Consider the following 17,128-nt stretch of genomic DNA (forward strand, 5'->3'; position numbering starts at 1 on the left):
AACTCGTCCTGTGGGAACTGGAGGAGGCTGTTTTTCAAGGCAGGGGATGTGGGGGGGGAGGGGGGAGCAGACAAGTGGCGGGGGCGGGGGTGGGGGTGTCGGGGGGGTAATACCCCGTTAGAACAGACGCTCCCCTTCCTTCAGCCTGTGGAAGTGGCCTGTGGGGAACGCCAGAGGATTCGAACCGGACCGTTCTTCCCGTTCTAGGAACTCCCCAAGAAGCATCAGCCGGCCGTGGCCAAAGCCGAGGAGCCCCTCAAGAGCTTGCCAGACAAGAAAAAGTTCCGGCACCGGCCGGAGCCGCTCTTCATCCCGCCACCGCCCTCCTACACCGCCAACTCCGCCGCCGCCTCCTCGTACTCGGGCGCCACCCTGTACCAGAGCCAGCTGCGCTCCCCCCGCGTCCTCGGGGACCACCTGCTGCTGGACCCCGCCCACGAGCTGCCCCCCTACACGCCCCCGCCCATGCTGAGTCCGGTGCGCCAGGGCTCGGGGCTCTTCAGCAACGTCCTCATCGCGGGCCACGGCCCCGGCGCGCACCCGCAGCTGCCCCTAACGCCCCTGACGCCCACGCCGCGGGTGCTGCTGTGTCGCTCCAGTGAGTCCCCGTGGGCCCTCCTCACGCGCCCGGCCCCACCCCACCCCGGGGGCTCCCTTTCCACGCGGGGCTCCTGCACCGCACTCACTTCTGCTGGGGCTTGTCTCTACCGGGACCGCGCTGGGCGAGGTGCCCGAAACACTTAGACTACACCGGCGAGACTCACCCTCGGGATCCCCAGTCTAGCCGGGGAGACCCCGGAGCTCTGGTTAATTACTGTCTCTTTGGCCTAAGTTGGAACCGTTTAAGTGCGCACGCGGTCCCTAAGCCGGTGCCGCGGATCATCCTCGGAGACACCCCCCTCCCCCCCCCCCCCCGCCAATACATGTACTAAGCAGAGAGACAAATAGGATTAGGTATTATTTGCAAGACCCCGCTTTCGCATCTTATGCACGCGTTGTCTAAAGATCAAGCATGGAGAGCCTCGGAGCCAGTATCTCTTTCTAGAGTAAGAATGGTTTCAGAGGAACGAATGAGGAGCTTAGCGGACCAGAATCGGGGCGATGGCTCCTCCTTGCCCCTTGCGAGAAATGAGTAATCCTAAACCATTTAGCACCACATGCCATCCAGTTCCTTGGAGACTACTGCGAGTAATTCTGGCGTGGGTTGGGTGGGAGGGGCGGTCCCATTGTGAGTGTTTAGGTCACTGCTCGTTGGCTATAGTTTCTTCGGTTCCTTTTCCTGTTGACCACTGACCTCTGGGTTTTGTGCTTCAGACAGCATTGATGGCAGCAACGTGACAGTCACCCCAGGGCCTGGAGAGCAGACCATTGATGTTGAACCGTAAGGAAAGCCAATTTTGGTTGTATTTTTGTTTGTTTGTTTTGTTTTGTGTAGCAGAAGCCTCAGCTGGGGATGAGGAACTTTGAGAATTACCACCCAATGAGAAGTTAGAGAAATTATAAGATCATGGTATTTCTCAGTTTCTGGTGTTTCAAGGCTTTTGCCAAAGACTAAATGTATACTAAAGCATGAAGTCCTATATTCAGAGAACCTAGTGTCTCCATCTCCATCTGCATGGTTCGGGCCACATGCTTGCACATCCCCAGTGACATTGAGCTCTCTACAAGGCTCCATCCAAATGCCCTTGCTTCCCTGTCCCTTCCCTGAAATTCTTGGCTGGTCCTCCAAATAGGCTTGGTGTGGGAGGGGCTGGGGATATAATGGAAGAAAGGTGCTATTTCCTTTTTTCCTTTTTCTTTTTCTTTTTCTTTTCTTTTCTTTTTTTTTTTTTTTTGGTTTATGTATTTTACTTAAAGAGGGGGAGCATGAGTGGGGGAGGGGCAAAGGGAGAAAAACTTTCAAGCAGACTCCCTGCTGAGTGAGTGAGGAGCCTGACCCCAGGCTTGATCCCACAATCCTGAGATCACGACCTGGGCCCAAACCCAGAGTTGGATGCTCAACTGACTGAGCCACCCAGGAGACCCAAGGAAGGTGCTATTTTCATAGATAAGTGCAAAAAAGACCAGGTGGTAGAGTGGTGACAATATTGAGTCAGCACTGTTTTTTATTTGACATTGATGAAGTTAAACTTTCTAGGCTTTACTTTTTTTAAGATTTTATTTATTTATTTAAGAGAGAGAGAGAGCAGGAGTGGGAGGAGGGGCAGAGGGAGAAGCTGGCTCCCTGCTGAGTAGGGAGCCCGATGAGGGGTTCCATTGCAGGACCCTGAGACCATGACGTGAGCTTAAAGGCAGACGTTTAACCGACTGAGCCACTCAGGCACCCCAACCTTTCTAGGCTTTAGTTAACCCGCCTATTAAGTGGAAATAATTATCACTGCCTTGCTTACATCTCAGGTCTTTGTGAGATTCAGATGGGATAATTTATGTGAAAGTAGTCTGAAAGGGATAGCAAATAAAATAAGCACATTATGCTTGTTCCATTTTTCCTGGTTAAATTGTGCCAGCGGCCATACCCTGGGCAGCTGTTGCCTTGCAATTAGCACCCATCCTGTCTGAGTTACAGTGAGCTATGATGCTCCTAGCAGACTTTTCCCCCCGCTCCCTTTAGCATCTCTCCCCAATCTTAAAAGCTGTTCCTTCTCCCAGTGAAAAGGCCATCCCTGGAATCTTAGGATCACACTTCTGGGAAATGCCTCTGCATTCTTCTTGCAGAAGGAACTGGTTTCCTCCTTTTTCAAGTTCCTGACAGTTGCTCTTGACCTCAAATTGAAGGCCACACTGTTGTTTTCATTCTTGTCCTTAAAGACGCATCAACATTGGCTTGAGGTTCCAAGCAGAGATCCCAGAACTTCAGGATGTCTCTGCCTTGGCTCAGGACACACACAAGGCCACACTAGTATGGAAGCCCTGGCCAGAGCTGGAAAACCATGACCTCCAGCAAAGAGGTATTGGCATGTGGGAAGAACTGGGTGGGGAAGGCTTGATCCTCTCAGGGGTCTCTGGCTTCAGGCTGGGTGTTGTTTGTCCTTGAGACTTGAGCTCTCTCTGATGCAGTGGCTTCTTATTGTCCCCAACAGTGGAGAATCTCCTGAATTTGTGCTGTTCAAGTGCGTTGCCTGGTGGAGGGACCAATTCTGAATTTGCTTTGCACTCTCTTTTCGAGGCCAAAGGTGATGTGATGGTAAGGAATGGAGAAGAGGAGACTTCATCAAAAAAAAGAGAGAGAGAGAGAGACTTCACAGTTCATATTCTCCATGTCAGATTTTTGAAAAGTATTTTCCTGAAATTCTGTGTTGTCCCACATGCCATAAAACCAGTTCTTAAGATCATGACCAATCAACATGCCGCCATGTTCCTTATCTCACTGAGTGGGTCCGGATTTAAGCCTGCAGGAGAAACCTGCAGTTGGACTTCTGTCTGTACGTCTATTCCTGAGTAATAATTATGCTCACACCTGTCTTGGGAAATTAGAGTTTCTTTTCAGCAGTCTTACAATTCACATCAGAAACTGGGCCTCCAATGATAGAAGTAGAAAACCTTACTGAGACAAGACTTGGCCTGAAAGAGCCTATCCTACTCTGCTGATTGTTCTTCACTGCTGTGGATGTCAGCCAGTTTGATGTTCATAGAAGTTTATCTCCTACCCGAAATGAAGGGTTTGCTGTGTACCAACTGGGGTCATTTTTGCAGCTTTGACACAGTCAGACCTTTGGTGCCATTCTCCCAGGATCCTAGCTGACCATTTACCTGCTTCACCTGGGCTCCCGCCAGGGGCACTCAGTTACTCCCATCAGTTTCCCCCTTAGGTAATACATGGTTTTGGTACCAAATCTGGCCTCTTGTGTCCCAATACTGCCTTCTCATGAGATTATTGATTCCCTTCATAGATTTTCTAGGATGTTAAGAGAATGCTTCTTAATCCTTGAAGACAAGTATTGCAGAGAAGCATTTCTCAAACTTTTAATGTGCACACAAATCACTTGGGGCATCTTGTTAAAATGCAAATTCTTATTCAACAGTTCTGGAGGTGGGGCCCAAGGTTTGGCGTTTCTAACCAGCTCCCAGTGGACGCCCATGCTGCTGGCCCATGGACCACACTTGAGAAGCAAGATTCTAAACCTTGCTCGGCTCCTAACCCATCTACTGTTCCCGTGTACAATTCCACAGGCACCATTTTTTTTTAAGTTGAACAGGCTGAAAGAGGCATATTTGAAAGGGTTCTTTACCTAGGCTCTCTGGAAAGACAGTGCATAGTACAGTTACTATTAACACAACTATTTATGTTAATTGTAACAAAATGCATTTTTCTGCAAAACACCCACAAATCACCCACTCGTTTCCTTGGAGCCTTTCCCCAGAGGTTGAGTCCCCATTCAGAGGAGATCCCACTGTCTCTCTGAGGCTGGGGCCTTCACCAGGGAAGGAGTGGTGTCTCCACTATTTTTCTCTGACAGGACCCACTGGCCACAGGCACGGGCAGGGGGAGGTGTTTGAGTGCCACATCCCATGGGGTGCCGGCCAGAAAGGAAGCCCAGTCTGGGTTTCCTTCCAGCACCCAGAACTCCTAGCTCTGAGTGCTGACTCCTTTTCCCCATTAGGTAATGCTCTTCCTGCAGCCCACAGACCGCTTACTGACTCTCCCTTTTCTCTCCCATGGGTCTGCAGGTTGCTCTGGAAATGCTGCTGCTGAGGAAGCCAGTCAGGTTAAAATGTCATCCGTTAGCAAATTACCACTATGCCGGTAGGTTGCCAGGAGCCTTGTGCCCCATTGCTTCCTGAGAGCAGGCTTTTTGCATGTTTGGTGGGGTCGCTTTTTAATAATAGATCCACCAATCCTGTCCTAATCGCCCCTTGTGAGCTCCAGGGCTTCTGGGGCACAGCTGGTGGGGCAGTTGTGTCTGTTGGCTGGGTACTCTTGGGTGTTTGTATGGGTTCCCCTCACCCTAATGGATGTGTCAAGAGCCGGGTGACAGTGGCCGGTGCCTGCGTGCGTGGTGGTGAGACTGGTGCGTTGGCAGGAAGGCACCACCCAGGGGACGGCACAGAGACAACGCTCGGTGGCCCCCTCGGCTTTGGAATTAGTGGCCATGGGTTCAGATCTTGCCTGCACCCTTTGGCCTTCTGGAACCTTGGTCTCCTCACCTGTGAAACAGGGCTCCTCCTCCATCCCTTGCAGCACTTTTGTGATGATCAGAAATAGTAGATGTAGCGCAACGCATGGCATAGTCTAGTCACTATCATTTATTTATTGACTGATTACTTATTGAGCACTTGCTGCATACAAGAAACTGTCCTAAGTACTAAGATAAAACAGTGCCTATGATGGACGTAGGTGGAATCCTACGTCCTGCAGTCTGGAGTCTGAGGAGGAAGGAGTCACCAACCACAGATGACACTCAAGGCCAGAGAAGGACATCTACATATGCGTGTACTATACACACACACTTACATATATACGCATGCATATACATATATGTACACGTGTTACACACAGACACGTACACATACAGAATGTGTCCTGTGACGGCGTGGGTTAATGATGGCATCACCAGTAAGGAGGAAGGAGAAAACACCTTTGAGAATTGAATGTGGTAAGAATCATGGGAAGAGAAGGCGACAGGTCAGGGAGCCTGAAGTGACAAAAGGAAGTTGAAATCAACATTTTAATTTCCGGTAATTGGGTAAACCCATCCTTTCTGAGGGCCTGTGCAAGCCTGCCGGGGTTCTCCATTTCAGAGGGGACTAAATCCTCCAATGAGGATTTGAAGGTTCCATTGGTGCCTTGGGCAGACCCTGCATGAGTAGGTGCTAAGTACTGAAGTGGGCTTGGGGACCTGGTTGGACCTTTCCTAGTCCTCAGTCCAGGCAGACAGATGTGGCCTAACGTGAGGGCTGCTCAGCAAATACGAGAGTATTCTCCATGGGTACCCCACCGGGCCCAGCGCCCTTTGCCACACTAACTGTGTGTGGTATCACAGGAGGGAAAGGCCCAGAAGCCACTTACCTGAGCGCAGACAGCCCTAGATGTCTGCCTGTGGATCACTGTCAGCACATGGGCTGCTACCAGAAGTAGGCAAGCACAAAAGGGACACGGGGATAAGAAATCATTTAACTGGGGCCTAAGCCAACCAGTTTCTTACTATTGTCTCCATCACTTCCTGCTTGGTGTCTGCCCCGAGTGCGGGTAGGAAGATGTGGGAGTTCTCCCTAATCTGCCGTGGAAACAATTCAATCCTCTTAATTCCCAGTGTCATCTGCTGCCCATTAAACCCTGACAGGCTGTCCAGCCTACTGGAGCCTGTCTCAGGCTTCTTTGAAGAGTGGGCGAGATGGTTGATGACAGGGAGCTTCCCAGCCATCTGCTGTAGCTGCCTCACCCACGGGGGAACCAGGGTGGCCGGAGCCTCTGGGCTGGTCAGCTCCAGCTGTGAGCAACCTTGTCTCGAGACCCAGCCCCCTCCATCCAGTTCTTCCCACTGTGCCAAGCAAGTATAATATTGTTTTATGTGTGTCATGACATAACATTTGGAAAGCTATATAGAAGCCACCCCTCCCCAAAGAAAACAAAACCAAAATGCTACAATAATAATAAGGATTCTGAAACTCAACTCTGCTAAAATTACCCATCTTTTAGGGTTCCCAGCCAATGAATTGCCCATCCTTGGCCTCCCTCCCCCATAAGCAGACCAGGAAGCACTCTGTTGCCTCCTGAAATTTTCAACCTTGGAGGCAGGAGAGGTGGAGCTGAGGTGTGAAGTGTTGGTATTCCACTAGCCCTGTGTCTCCAAGAAAAGGGTACTCACATATATCTGCCAGACGTCTGCCTTCTCCAGGAAGTGATCACAGACTGGGCCGCAGAGAATCTTATAGAACTATAAGCAAAAAGGCCTCAGGTCATGGGTCCCTAAAGTCTCCACCCCTTAATAGTTCTCTTCCAGGCCCCAGAAGAGGCCCCGGAGTATATCCCCCTCAAATGTCCTAGTTACCAGCCACCACCTTCTTCCCTCAGTTTGGTTCAGGGTATCAGTGAATTGCATCCCTGTGGCCCCATCCTGTCTTGGCCTTTGTGCCCTTTTGGGTTGCTCTCCAGTAGGATTCTGTCAAGTCAGCATCACCAGGACACTGTCTTCTGGATCACCTTAGGCTTTGGCTCTGTGGCTGTGGCCAGTGTCACCCCACCCCCACTCTGTCCCTGGAGGCAAGGTAGAACATCTGAGCTTAGAGGCAGAGGCTACAAGTTTGAGGGGAGACAGATGGAGACCCAGGCCTGTGAAAATCACTTCCCCTACTTTACTTAGGACATTGCCCCCCTCATCCCAAACAATTCAGTACGAAAAGAAAAAAGTGACCAGTGCTGGGGCCCAGGAAAGACACCATTATGGGTGGGCAGCTTGCCCAGACCTGGAGGCTGCTTGCCAAGGCCGGAGGAGCACTGTACAAGATCCTTGGGAGGAAGGAACATGCCGTTGCAGCAGCCTCCGGCATGCAAATCCACATCCAGGCACACTGTCCAGCCTCTCAGCCCCCTCCACCCATGTGTGGGTAGCACTTTGCAGAGGTTCCCTGCTAGCAGTTGGGTTGGGTGGGGAAGGACTGAACATGGGGGAGTCAGGGTGAGGAGGACGCCTGGTTGTGATTAAGGGGCTTCCTGCATCCCTGGGTTTTCCACCGAACTGATGATTCCTGCCGGTGGGTGCAGACACGGGTCTCATGCTTCCTGGCAAGGGTGCAACAAAGGCCACCATCCAGCTCCCACCACAGCCCAGGCTCTTCCTGAGTCCCAGACCCTGACCTCACTTCGGACTTGCAGGATTCCTGAAGGAAATCCACAATCGGTTGGCGAAGGCCTGTTCTCTATCTTGGAAGCTGCCCAGTTTGACGAGCAGACAGGACTACATACTCGAGAGAACGCTCGGCAAGGAACACAGCTGTGATGGCTTTTTCCAGGCTTTCCCAACTCATGTCTCTGGCTGGAGAGTGGTCACCTCAAGGGCAGGACCTGAGTCAGTACTTAGTCTCTGGCCTTGCCCGACACAATGCTGCTAAAGAAGGGCTCAGCGGACGAGCTCGAGGTGTGGATTCAGATGGAGGCCTCCCTTCCTTCTGCCTCACGGGGATCTTTGGCAGCAGCCGACTTCACCCTCCATCCCTAAAAAAGGATTCAGCCTTTACCCACTGTGGAAAACCTTACGCAGAGATGAAGATCTGATTTAAAAACAGTCCCCCTTTCCCTTCAGTGAACAGGTCTTCCTTGTTCTGTGCAATAACAACACCATCACAAAAGTATTTTAGTCTTGAGAGCAGGATGGAAGGGCCCTCTAAAAGATCCTGAGCCCAATTCTCACCACTCCATGTCTCTTTTTAATTGCCTGGGTTCTCTATAGATCGCCCCAAATGTAGCCCTAGTCCAGAGCCTGTTTCCCAGCAACCAAAGCTCAGAACATTTTTCCTCTGGATACTGTTCCAGCACCAGTTTCCTCAGTTAATTAGGCCTTTTGTAATTAGCCTTAATCGGCTTGTTAGGGGCCCCCGCTGATAACAGCCCAATAGCCAGGAATCCCCAGGTAGGGCAAATGAGCGCAGGGGGAATGTCAGCCCACTAACCCTGTGTGCATGCTGAGTGGACAGCGGGGATCCTGGAGAGAAAGAAAGGGCAGAGCAAGGGGACTGTTAGAGGCAGCCCCCTGCCTTGGTTTTGTGTTTTATCCTGGACTTTGTCCAAGACACAGAATCCAGGAAGGGCTGGCTTAGAACCTTGTCTAAAAATGAAGAAAGCGCTCCCGTCCGACAGAGACTCTGGGAATGAGATGCTTGAGTCTTGCCTTGATGGGATTACAGAAGGCATTTCGGGGGTCAGGGAGTGGAATTCGGGGAGCCACCAGCAACCAGCAGCGGTGGGATTGTACTCCCACAGAACTAGGAACACCAGCACAGACCAGTGGTCTTCTCCAGTGCCGCTAATACAGGTCAGCCGGGGACAGTGTGTATCCCCTAGCTGTGGGCTGACTTGGAATCTCCTTTCCAAGGGACCAGCAATAATTGTTGTGTACCTACCCACTTAGGACCAAATGGTGCTGTCTGTCAGAGAAGAGGAAACTGAGAGCCAGAGAAGTTGAGTACCTTTGCCTAAGGCCATAGGAGTAAGTGGCAGAACTGGATTTTCAGACTGGGGTCTCTTGACTGAAGCCACCGCTTTTCCTTTAAGATTTTATTCATTTATTTGACAGCATGCACAAGCAGGGGGGATGGCAGGCAGAGAGAGAGGGACAAGTAGGCTTCACCGAGCAGAGAGCCCGATGTGGGGCTCAATTCCAGGACCCCGGGATCATGGCCTGACCCAAAGGCAGCTGCCTAACCATCTGAACCACCCAGGCACCCCTGAAGTCACCCCTTTTTATCACAGCACAGTGCCTTTATCTGGGAAAAGCACGTTTGGGTGTTTCTAGACGCGGTCCTGGGAATTCTGTCCAGGAGCCCGGGGTGGATTTTCATCCCTGGGGGTACTTGTAATCAGAATGTCATGAAGATGGACCCCGCTCTAGTGTAAGCGAATGGATTTGCTGGTCTGGCCTTGCCTCTGCCTCTCACTTCATGGATGCCCTTGTTGGATAGACACACATACATGGTGCTGTCTTGTGCACTGAAGTGCACCCAGAGGACCACATAAGGCAGCCGTCTTTTACTCTGAGCACATGCTCCCTGCCCCGGGCCCTGCAATGCCCCAGAGCAGGGAAGTGCAGCGCGCTTCTGATCCAGGATTAGGGGTACGGAACAAACACTCAGGTGGGGGAGACTGAAGACCCCATCACAGGGCAGCAGCCCTAAAAAGTCACTGAGGAATCAGCAGGGGGGATGTCCTTCCCCCATGAGGCTTGGAGTCCCCCATGACAGATGGTCCAGGAAGCTACTTCCCGTTCAGTGGGGTTGCAACTGACAAGCTCTTTGGAGGCATGAAGGGATATGCTGCTTAAAAATAGACCTGGGGGGCGCCTGGGTGGCTCAGTGGGTTAAAGCCTCTGCTTTTGCCTCAGGTCATAATCCCAGGGTCCTGGGATGGAGCCCTGCATCAGGCTCTCTGCCCAGCAGGGAGCCTGCTTCCCTTCCTCTCTCTCTGCCTGCCTCTCTGCCTACTTGTGATCTCTGTCAAATAAATAAATAAAATCTTAAAAAAAAAAAATAGACATGGGCTGTAATCATGTAATGATTCTGCTCCTGGCGTGGGGTGGAAGAACCTGTGCCCACCGTAGAGATGGGTGCTGACCTGAGAAGGCTGCCTGTCCCTGTTAGCGTCTCATCAGGTATGAGAGCCCCACTCTAACTTATGAAACGTATGCTCTGGCTGAGAACAGACAGGATTCTCATTGATTTAGTTGGGTGTCATCATCAGCAAGAGGTCCCCTGATTCCACATCTGAGATGCAACCCAGAGCTGTCTGGGCTCCAGACCTGCAGCGGGATAGCTTGACCAGGGCTTCAGCCAATGTGACATGTCCCCATCATGATCCTCTTCCATCCTTACATTTTTTATTCCTCTTACCTCTTTGCTGTTTGGATGGCTACCTAAAGGAAATCACGGCTGCTCTTTGGTTATTCAACTGAAGTGTTGGTAATCCTTTCTGTCTCTCTCTTTCTACGTCTGCTCCTGAGCAAGAGGAATATGATTGCTGGGACTCCAAGGCCCTGAATATTAGACAGAATTCGAGGAACACTGATGGAACCATTCTAGAGACCCAAATCGCACTGACGTCCTCTGCTCATATCCATTCCAGCAAAACCTCTCCACTCATCCTCTCTTCTCCTCCTTGTTGTGATGGCTGCATAGCCAAAGATGTCCCAGCCTCCAGAACCTGTGGAAGATGCTGCTTTCTGCTGAGGATTATTCGTAAGGCCACTGCCCTTCTGGAAATAAAGAGAAACTTGCAAACCAAAGAAATCAGGTGGTGGCGGCCCTGTGTTTTGGAGGTCTGAACCAGCCAACTCCACAGAACATATTCTGAGTCTGGAGCCAGAGCTCTTGGCTTGGGGACCCATCACTGGGTCACACGAAGAAGGTGTTTATTTGAGAAATGTTTCTATCGCTGACTCACACATTCTCTCAAGGAGCCTGATTCACTGATTTTGGCTGAAACTTCCAATGGGAGACACAATTCAGGTTTCCTGTATTTTCATCTTCATCAGCCAGCCATAGCAAAGTGGAAATCCTGGGCTTAACCTGGTTTGGGGGATTATAGCTCTGAGAAGTAGGAGAACGTCAAAGGTCCTGCCGTGTACCATCCAAAAAATTCAGAGATGTGGAGAACTCAAAAAGCCAGAAAAGTGAGGCAGAGTTTTCTGCAAACCAGCCACCAGGATTGAACCTTATCTAGAGCCTCCAGAAATAGGACCTATCTTAGAAATAAGCTTAATTTCTTAACAGGGCCACCCTGTATGATGATCTGCATATCGTGCTTTCTCATTTATGGAGGGGAAACAAATGTGAAAATCAAGTTCAGCCACCAAAGCAGGTGCACCAACCCAGCACTGTGGGGCCTCGTCCTCATTGGTCTTGAAGATCAGGGACTGGTCCCACCCACCTCTCCAGCCTCATCTGCTTTTTCTTCACTGGGAGCTTGTAGTTAAACCATACTGGGTTACTGCTTCTCTGAACACCTCCATTTCATCTGTAAAGTGGGTAACAGTAATGCCAGTCTTATGGGGTTATTGGTGGAGGCAAATGATTAATACCTGTTAAGTGCTTAGAACACGGAATAGTAAGCACCTAGAAATGCTAGGGGCTTCGTTGTTTGTTTTCCTAGCACGGTGTCTTGAGTGTAGTAGACACCTAATACCCGTTGAGTGAGTGAGTGAATGAATGAATGAAGTGAATGAATGCATCATCTCATTCTTTGCTCTTACTTTTGCCTCAAACACGTTTCCTCCCCAGAATTCCCTTCCATCTCCTCCATGCCTGAACTATTTCTGCGTGTCCTTTAAAACTCAGCTCAGGTGTTTCCTCTACCGGGAAGCCTGACCCTAACCTGAGCGTGAGGCTCACCTTGAACACCGTGGCCTGCTGGTGTGTCTCCTCACTAGATGGTGAGCATCTTGATGGTGGAGACTGCTGAATCTGCCTATAGCTACAATTTGTTGGGCACTCCCTGTTTTCCAGTTACTAAGCTAAGCACTTGCGGTGTCTTATCTTCTTTAACCTTCGCAGAGATCACAAAAGCTGAGGACAATTGGAATCATTCCCATTTGTAGGTCACCAAACTGAGTCTCGAGTTCAGTAACTTGCCAAGGTCAAAGCCATAGCTGGGATTTGAACCCAGATGTCAGGGTTGCGAACCATTACACTACACTGGATTTCTTGTTCAAACGGGAGTTGGATGTGTATCATATCACTTGCTAAACAGTCATGTTTTGTAACTAAATAAGCTAGCACCTAAAAGTAGGGAGAACTGTGAGCTGTTCTTACAATGTTTCTGTTTTGTAGGTTCGGACAAGTGGACCTCCCTAGAAAGAAAACTGTTTAATAAAGCACTAGCCACTTACAGCAAAGACTTTATTTTTGTACAGAAGATGGTAAGCATGCTTTTTCTAATCGCTCACTTGAAATTGAATTTGGGAAATTGTGCACCTAAAGACATACAGAAATCTCTGGTACTCAATTAACACTCTCACGAGAAGGATGTTAGGGTCACTCCAGTGTCAGGGATGTGAGGGAGAAGGAGAACCTACATTATTTGGACATAGTGGTGGGGGGGTTATTTTTTTATCTTATTAAATACATGTAATTTATACATTCTCTCAGAATAAATAGGACGGGTCTGTTAGTTTACAATATACATGATTCATTTCATGTATATTTGACAGATTTGTTGTGTTTTGGCAATTTTTTTCTGAGAAATTAAAGAAAGGATGATAGGTGCCTCCCCGCTAGCCAGCAGCAAAGCGTCTGGTTTTGGGCCCCTAATCATAATGGCAGTAATAATAAAAATAATAGTTTGCATACATAACATCTTGCAACAAAATAGAACTCTTCTATACAGACGAAATAGCACTTTTACGACAGATAATGAACTTAATAGACCTTCATTGGCTAAGAGTTGAGGTGGTTTAGACTAAAAGTTAAAATGTTTCCAAGGGTATTTCAGAAAATCCATGAACAATGGAGCCGAATTGTGTTATTAAGGTCATTAAAATGTTCAGGTCCACAGAGAACAGTTGCAGATAATAACTCCCACTGGCATCTGGACTGGCCGATGCTACCCACTTGGGTGCCTGTCTCCCGTCCTTAATCTAGGGCCTTCCTTGATGGATAGGAATCAGAACAGGTAGACTCTCCTCCCTCTTGCCCCCATCTCCAGATATGTATTCATTATTGCCTTTCTCTGCCTTGGAGCCCACCCCACTCTTGGCTGCCCCATAAGCTCAGCAGCTTCCATGCTGTCGTCTTTTTTGAGTCCCTTTGCCCCAGGACTGACCCGGTGGAGGCCTCACCCCTTGCAGGCCTGCACCGTTTTGACTAGTGATGGAGTCGTGTGTCATGTTTGCCAGGCGACATGGCTTTGCGAGCAAGTGCTCTCCGAGCCAGTGTCCTCACTCCCTGTGCAGCTCTAATGAGGAAATTCAAGATATCCAGTGATGAGAAGGGGACAGCTTCAGGAAGATAGGACTTGGGGTGTTGCCCCTCTGATCTCACGGTTGGGTTGGCTGGTTCCCCCCGCCCCAGAAGTGTGGCCAGCCTCCAGAAAACCCACATTATTGAACCCCACCTTGAGCTTGGAGATCTATGAACTACACAAAGGCTTTTTTTTTCCCCTCTAATATATGTACCTTTGCCCCCTTGGGGGAGGACAGAGCAAGGTTTCCTGCAGAAACTAAGCTCTTATCATCATAACTTTTGCCTTACATTCCTGTTCGATTACTGAGGAACATTTTTCACAAATAGATTTTGAAGGTCAACCAGCCGGAGAGCCAAATACACTCAAGCACATTAAATGAAAAAACATGCTGCTTTATGGGTTAAAAAAGGGAATGAGCTCTCTGTGAACCAACATCAAAAAAGATCTCCAGGCTATATTGTGGGGAAAAAAAAAGTCAAGTTGCAAAACAGCAGACAGTGTGCCACCTCTTGTGAGGAGAAATACATTTTTGTGTTCTTTGGTATCTGCATCGTTTCTGGAATGAGACCCAAGAAATGAGGGGTAGCTGTGTGGCGGGGGTGGAGAATGAGGGCTGGATGGAGGGGACCAGGTGAGATGGAGGGAGACCAGGCGCCGAAGGAGGGTTTTCCCGATCTATATATTTTTTAAATTGAATTGCAAGCACCTGTGAGCCATTTCTCGAAAGCTGGTGACTGGGCAGAACACACGCTACCGAGCTGATCTGTGGATGGCTTTCCTGGCAGGTGAAGTCTAAGACGGTGGCTCAGTGTGTGGAGTACTACTACACCTGGAAAAAGATCATGCGCTTGGGACGGAAGCACCGGACACGCCTCGCAGAAATTGATGATTCTGTGGTGAGTGAAGCTGGTCAGTCGCTGCTTATGCGGGCCCCGCTCCCGCCCCACACCCAGGTTAGTAAGCAGCTGGCGTTTGGCTCGGCTTTATGGAGGTGACCACCTGAGCAGGTGATGGCCTGCTCCCTGGCGGGATTCAGGCCTCCACTTCCTGGCATAGAAATGCCAGAAGGAAGGTGCTTCTGACTTCACCCCGGAGCTCAGCACTCAGTTCAAGGAGGTGAGGGCTGGCCTGGCTTCTGAGGCACCCAGGGTGATCCCTGCCTTGACTTGATGCCTTATAAGTGGGTGCCCTTGACCCCGCAGGATATCCTTTCCGATCCACTGGCATCACAGATGCTGCTGGCCAGAGAAGCACAGCCCTCGGGTTTTCCCACAGCGTCCATGAAGCATGGCCAAGGAGTGGCTTCTAGACAGTGCCAGGAGCTCTCAATTATCGAGGAATAGTTAGCAGTGTGTATATTCTAATCCTTAATCACTGTTTATCCTCAAGATTGATTTCCTTCGGTGGCGGACGATCCAAAGTTGTCTGCATATTAAGCAGACATGAAAGACGTAACACACTAAAGATGAAAGACACTGAAGTCTTCTCTGAACCCCTAATGTGTGGCTTCAGTAATTATGATCACTTTTGTACTTGTGGTTCACTCCTTTTATCTGCATCCTTAACCAGGGGAAATCTTTCCACGCACTGTGGGAAACATTACCAGCCGTGCAGGGGTGTATAAAAATGGCATGTCTTACAACAGATTCATGAACTCCAAGCTGTCACCATCGGGGAAAGTGTTTGGAATTCATGATTGTTGTGAATATATGTAATTACACTGTCATTCACCATCATGCCCCAGTTGTGTTAGCACATACGTGGCTTATTTTCTTTAATGGACACTTACATAGCCCTTTCTATGTGCTGTGCCTTGTGCTAGGCCCTTTACCAGTATGAACTCATTTAATCCTCATAGACAGTCCGGGAGGTAGGGAACTGAGGCACAGAGCGTAGGTAACTTAGCCGTGGTCAAATGGCTGGTGAGGATGTTGTCTGAGCCTGATTCCCTGTGTGATACTTAAGAGCAGTACAGTGCAGACTCTTTTAGAGAAGTATAAGAACTCTTGGACTCATTAATGCTTTGAGGTCCAAGTTCCTACCTAAGAATGATCCTAGCTGTGAAATATACACACATATTTGAATTTATATTTGGACCCAGATATCAGGAAAGAATCGAAATCTGCATCAGAGATGATGGTGTTCTGTGCTTGCGGTTTCCCCTGACCAGGGCTTTTGTTTGCGTGGCTGAAGTGGTTGCTGTCTTCTATCTGGAGAGCATTGTTCTCACCTGTGGCCTAATGTTTAAAAAAAGCAATGTGGCCTGTTCTGGCTCAATCAGCTGAATGCAGTTGAGTTCCCACGGTGTAAACAAAAAGGCGCATGTGGTACTGTGGGTGAGCCGGGGATGTCAACTGGCCTCTGGCCCCCCTCCCCCCGCCAGGAGCGTATACTGAAGTTGGAGGATGTGGCATACACAAATGGAAGCTTTAGCATGAATCCCAAGAGTGTTTACAAGCGGCGTAAGACAAGAGCCAGATGGGCTTGGATGGGGCCTTAGGTCCTCTCTCTCCTCCAGCTCCACCATGCCCAGCCAAGGGTTTGAGGCCCAGAGAGGGGAAGGGCTTCCCAAGGTCACACAGAGCATCACTTTCCAGATGAGTGGGCTAGATGGCAAACAAGCATGAAGAAACCTGGTCTTGCAGACCTAAGACCTGGCTCCTAAGCTTACTGACCTATAAAATGGGGCAGATGGCTTAGATGATTTGGAAGGTCCCTTCCAGTTCTGAAACATTCTGGTCTCTGTCAGAGTCATGTTTTGGAAGAAAGCAAAATCAGAGAATATGGTTTCCTAAGGCCAATGGATGTCTTTCTAGCTGTGTGTTACCAAGCGCCTAGGGGAGTTCCTAGCATTATATAAATCCTTTAAATATCTGTTGTGGAATGAAGTGAATGAACATCATTCCCAGAGAGGAGTCACTGTGGCTCATAGCAATGCTCCCTCTATGAACACACTGCAGGGAGATGGGGAGAACAGGGGGATTCAGAGCAGGGGATTGCTGCTAAGGAAGATATTACCACGTAAGGAAGAGGGGCCTTCATGGGCTGGCAGGGCTCTGGAGCTGTGCAGAAAGGCCAGGCCAGCCTGTTAGCCTGAGACAAGGAGGAGAGGGTAAGATGATGCCCAAGGAACCACACCTTCTCGAGCCTGTTCCACAGGAGCCAGGATGAAGTTGGATCGGGAGCATCCCCACCCTTGTTACCTTAAGGAGACCAAAAAGCCATGTGCAGAGATGACTCAGGCCCACAAGAAAGAAAGAAAGAGAGGGAGGGAGCGAATCTTGATTTAAGGTCAGCATGGTAGCTCACGCTTCCTTTCAGGCACTGTGAAGACACAGTCAGCCTTTTAAGGAAAGTTTGCAAAGTAGTGATGAAAAATTGGGACCATGCAAGAAATGGGAAGGGTGCAGAAGGCACAGTCATAGGGGTCCTGCCCTTTGTCCTCTGGGCCTGCCCGGACACTGGGGATGGCTTCCTGATCTTAGGTCCGCAGTGTTTCGTCCATATGGAACACACTTGGAT

General features: G+C 49.6%; 1 protein-coding gene across 9 annotated transcripts in view; it reads left to right on the forward strand.

Annotated features, from left to right (window-relative positions):
• The window catches only part of TRERF1 (transcriptional regulating factor 1), a 200,114-nt gene that overhangs the window by 169,597 nt on the left and 13,389 nt on the right, over positions 1–17,128 (forward strand). For 5 of the 9 annotated variants that reach the window (XM_032862176.1, XM_032862175.1, XM_032862174.1 and 2 more), the window contains 7 exons: positions 208–598; positions 1,315–1,381; positions 2,809–2,948; positions 3,081–3,184; positions 4,669–4,744; positions 12,475–12,563; positions 14,392–14,559. In XM_032862176.1, the coding sequence (XP_032718067.1) occupies positions 208–598; positions 1,315–1,381; positions 2,809–2,948; positions 3,081–3,184; positions 4,669–4,744; positions 12,475–12,563; positions 14,392–14,559 (1,035 nt within the window). The remainder of the gene's footprint in view (positions 1–207; positions 599–1,314; positions 1,382–2,808; positions 2,949–3,080; positions 3,185–4,668; positions 4,745–12,474; positions 12,564–14,391; positions 14,560–17,128) is intronic. The other 4 variants (XM_032862179.1, XM_032862180.1, XM_032862181.1 and 1 more) reach the window with 1 other exon arrangement.

The sequence above is a fragment of the Lontra canadensis genome, unplaced genomic scaffold, assembly GCF_010015895.1.
Source record: "Lontra canadensis isolate GAN:19392208 unplaced genomic scaffold, GSC_riverotter_1.0 scaffold23, whole genome shotgun sequence".
Lineage (NCBI taxonomy): Eukaryota > Metazoa > Chordata > Mammalia > Carnivora > Mustelidae > Lontra > Lontra canadensis.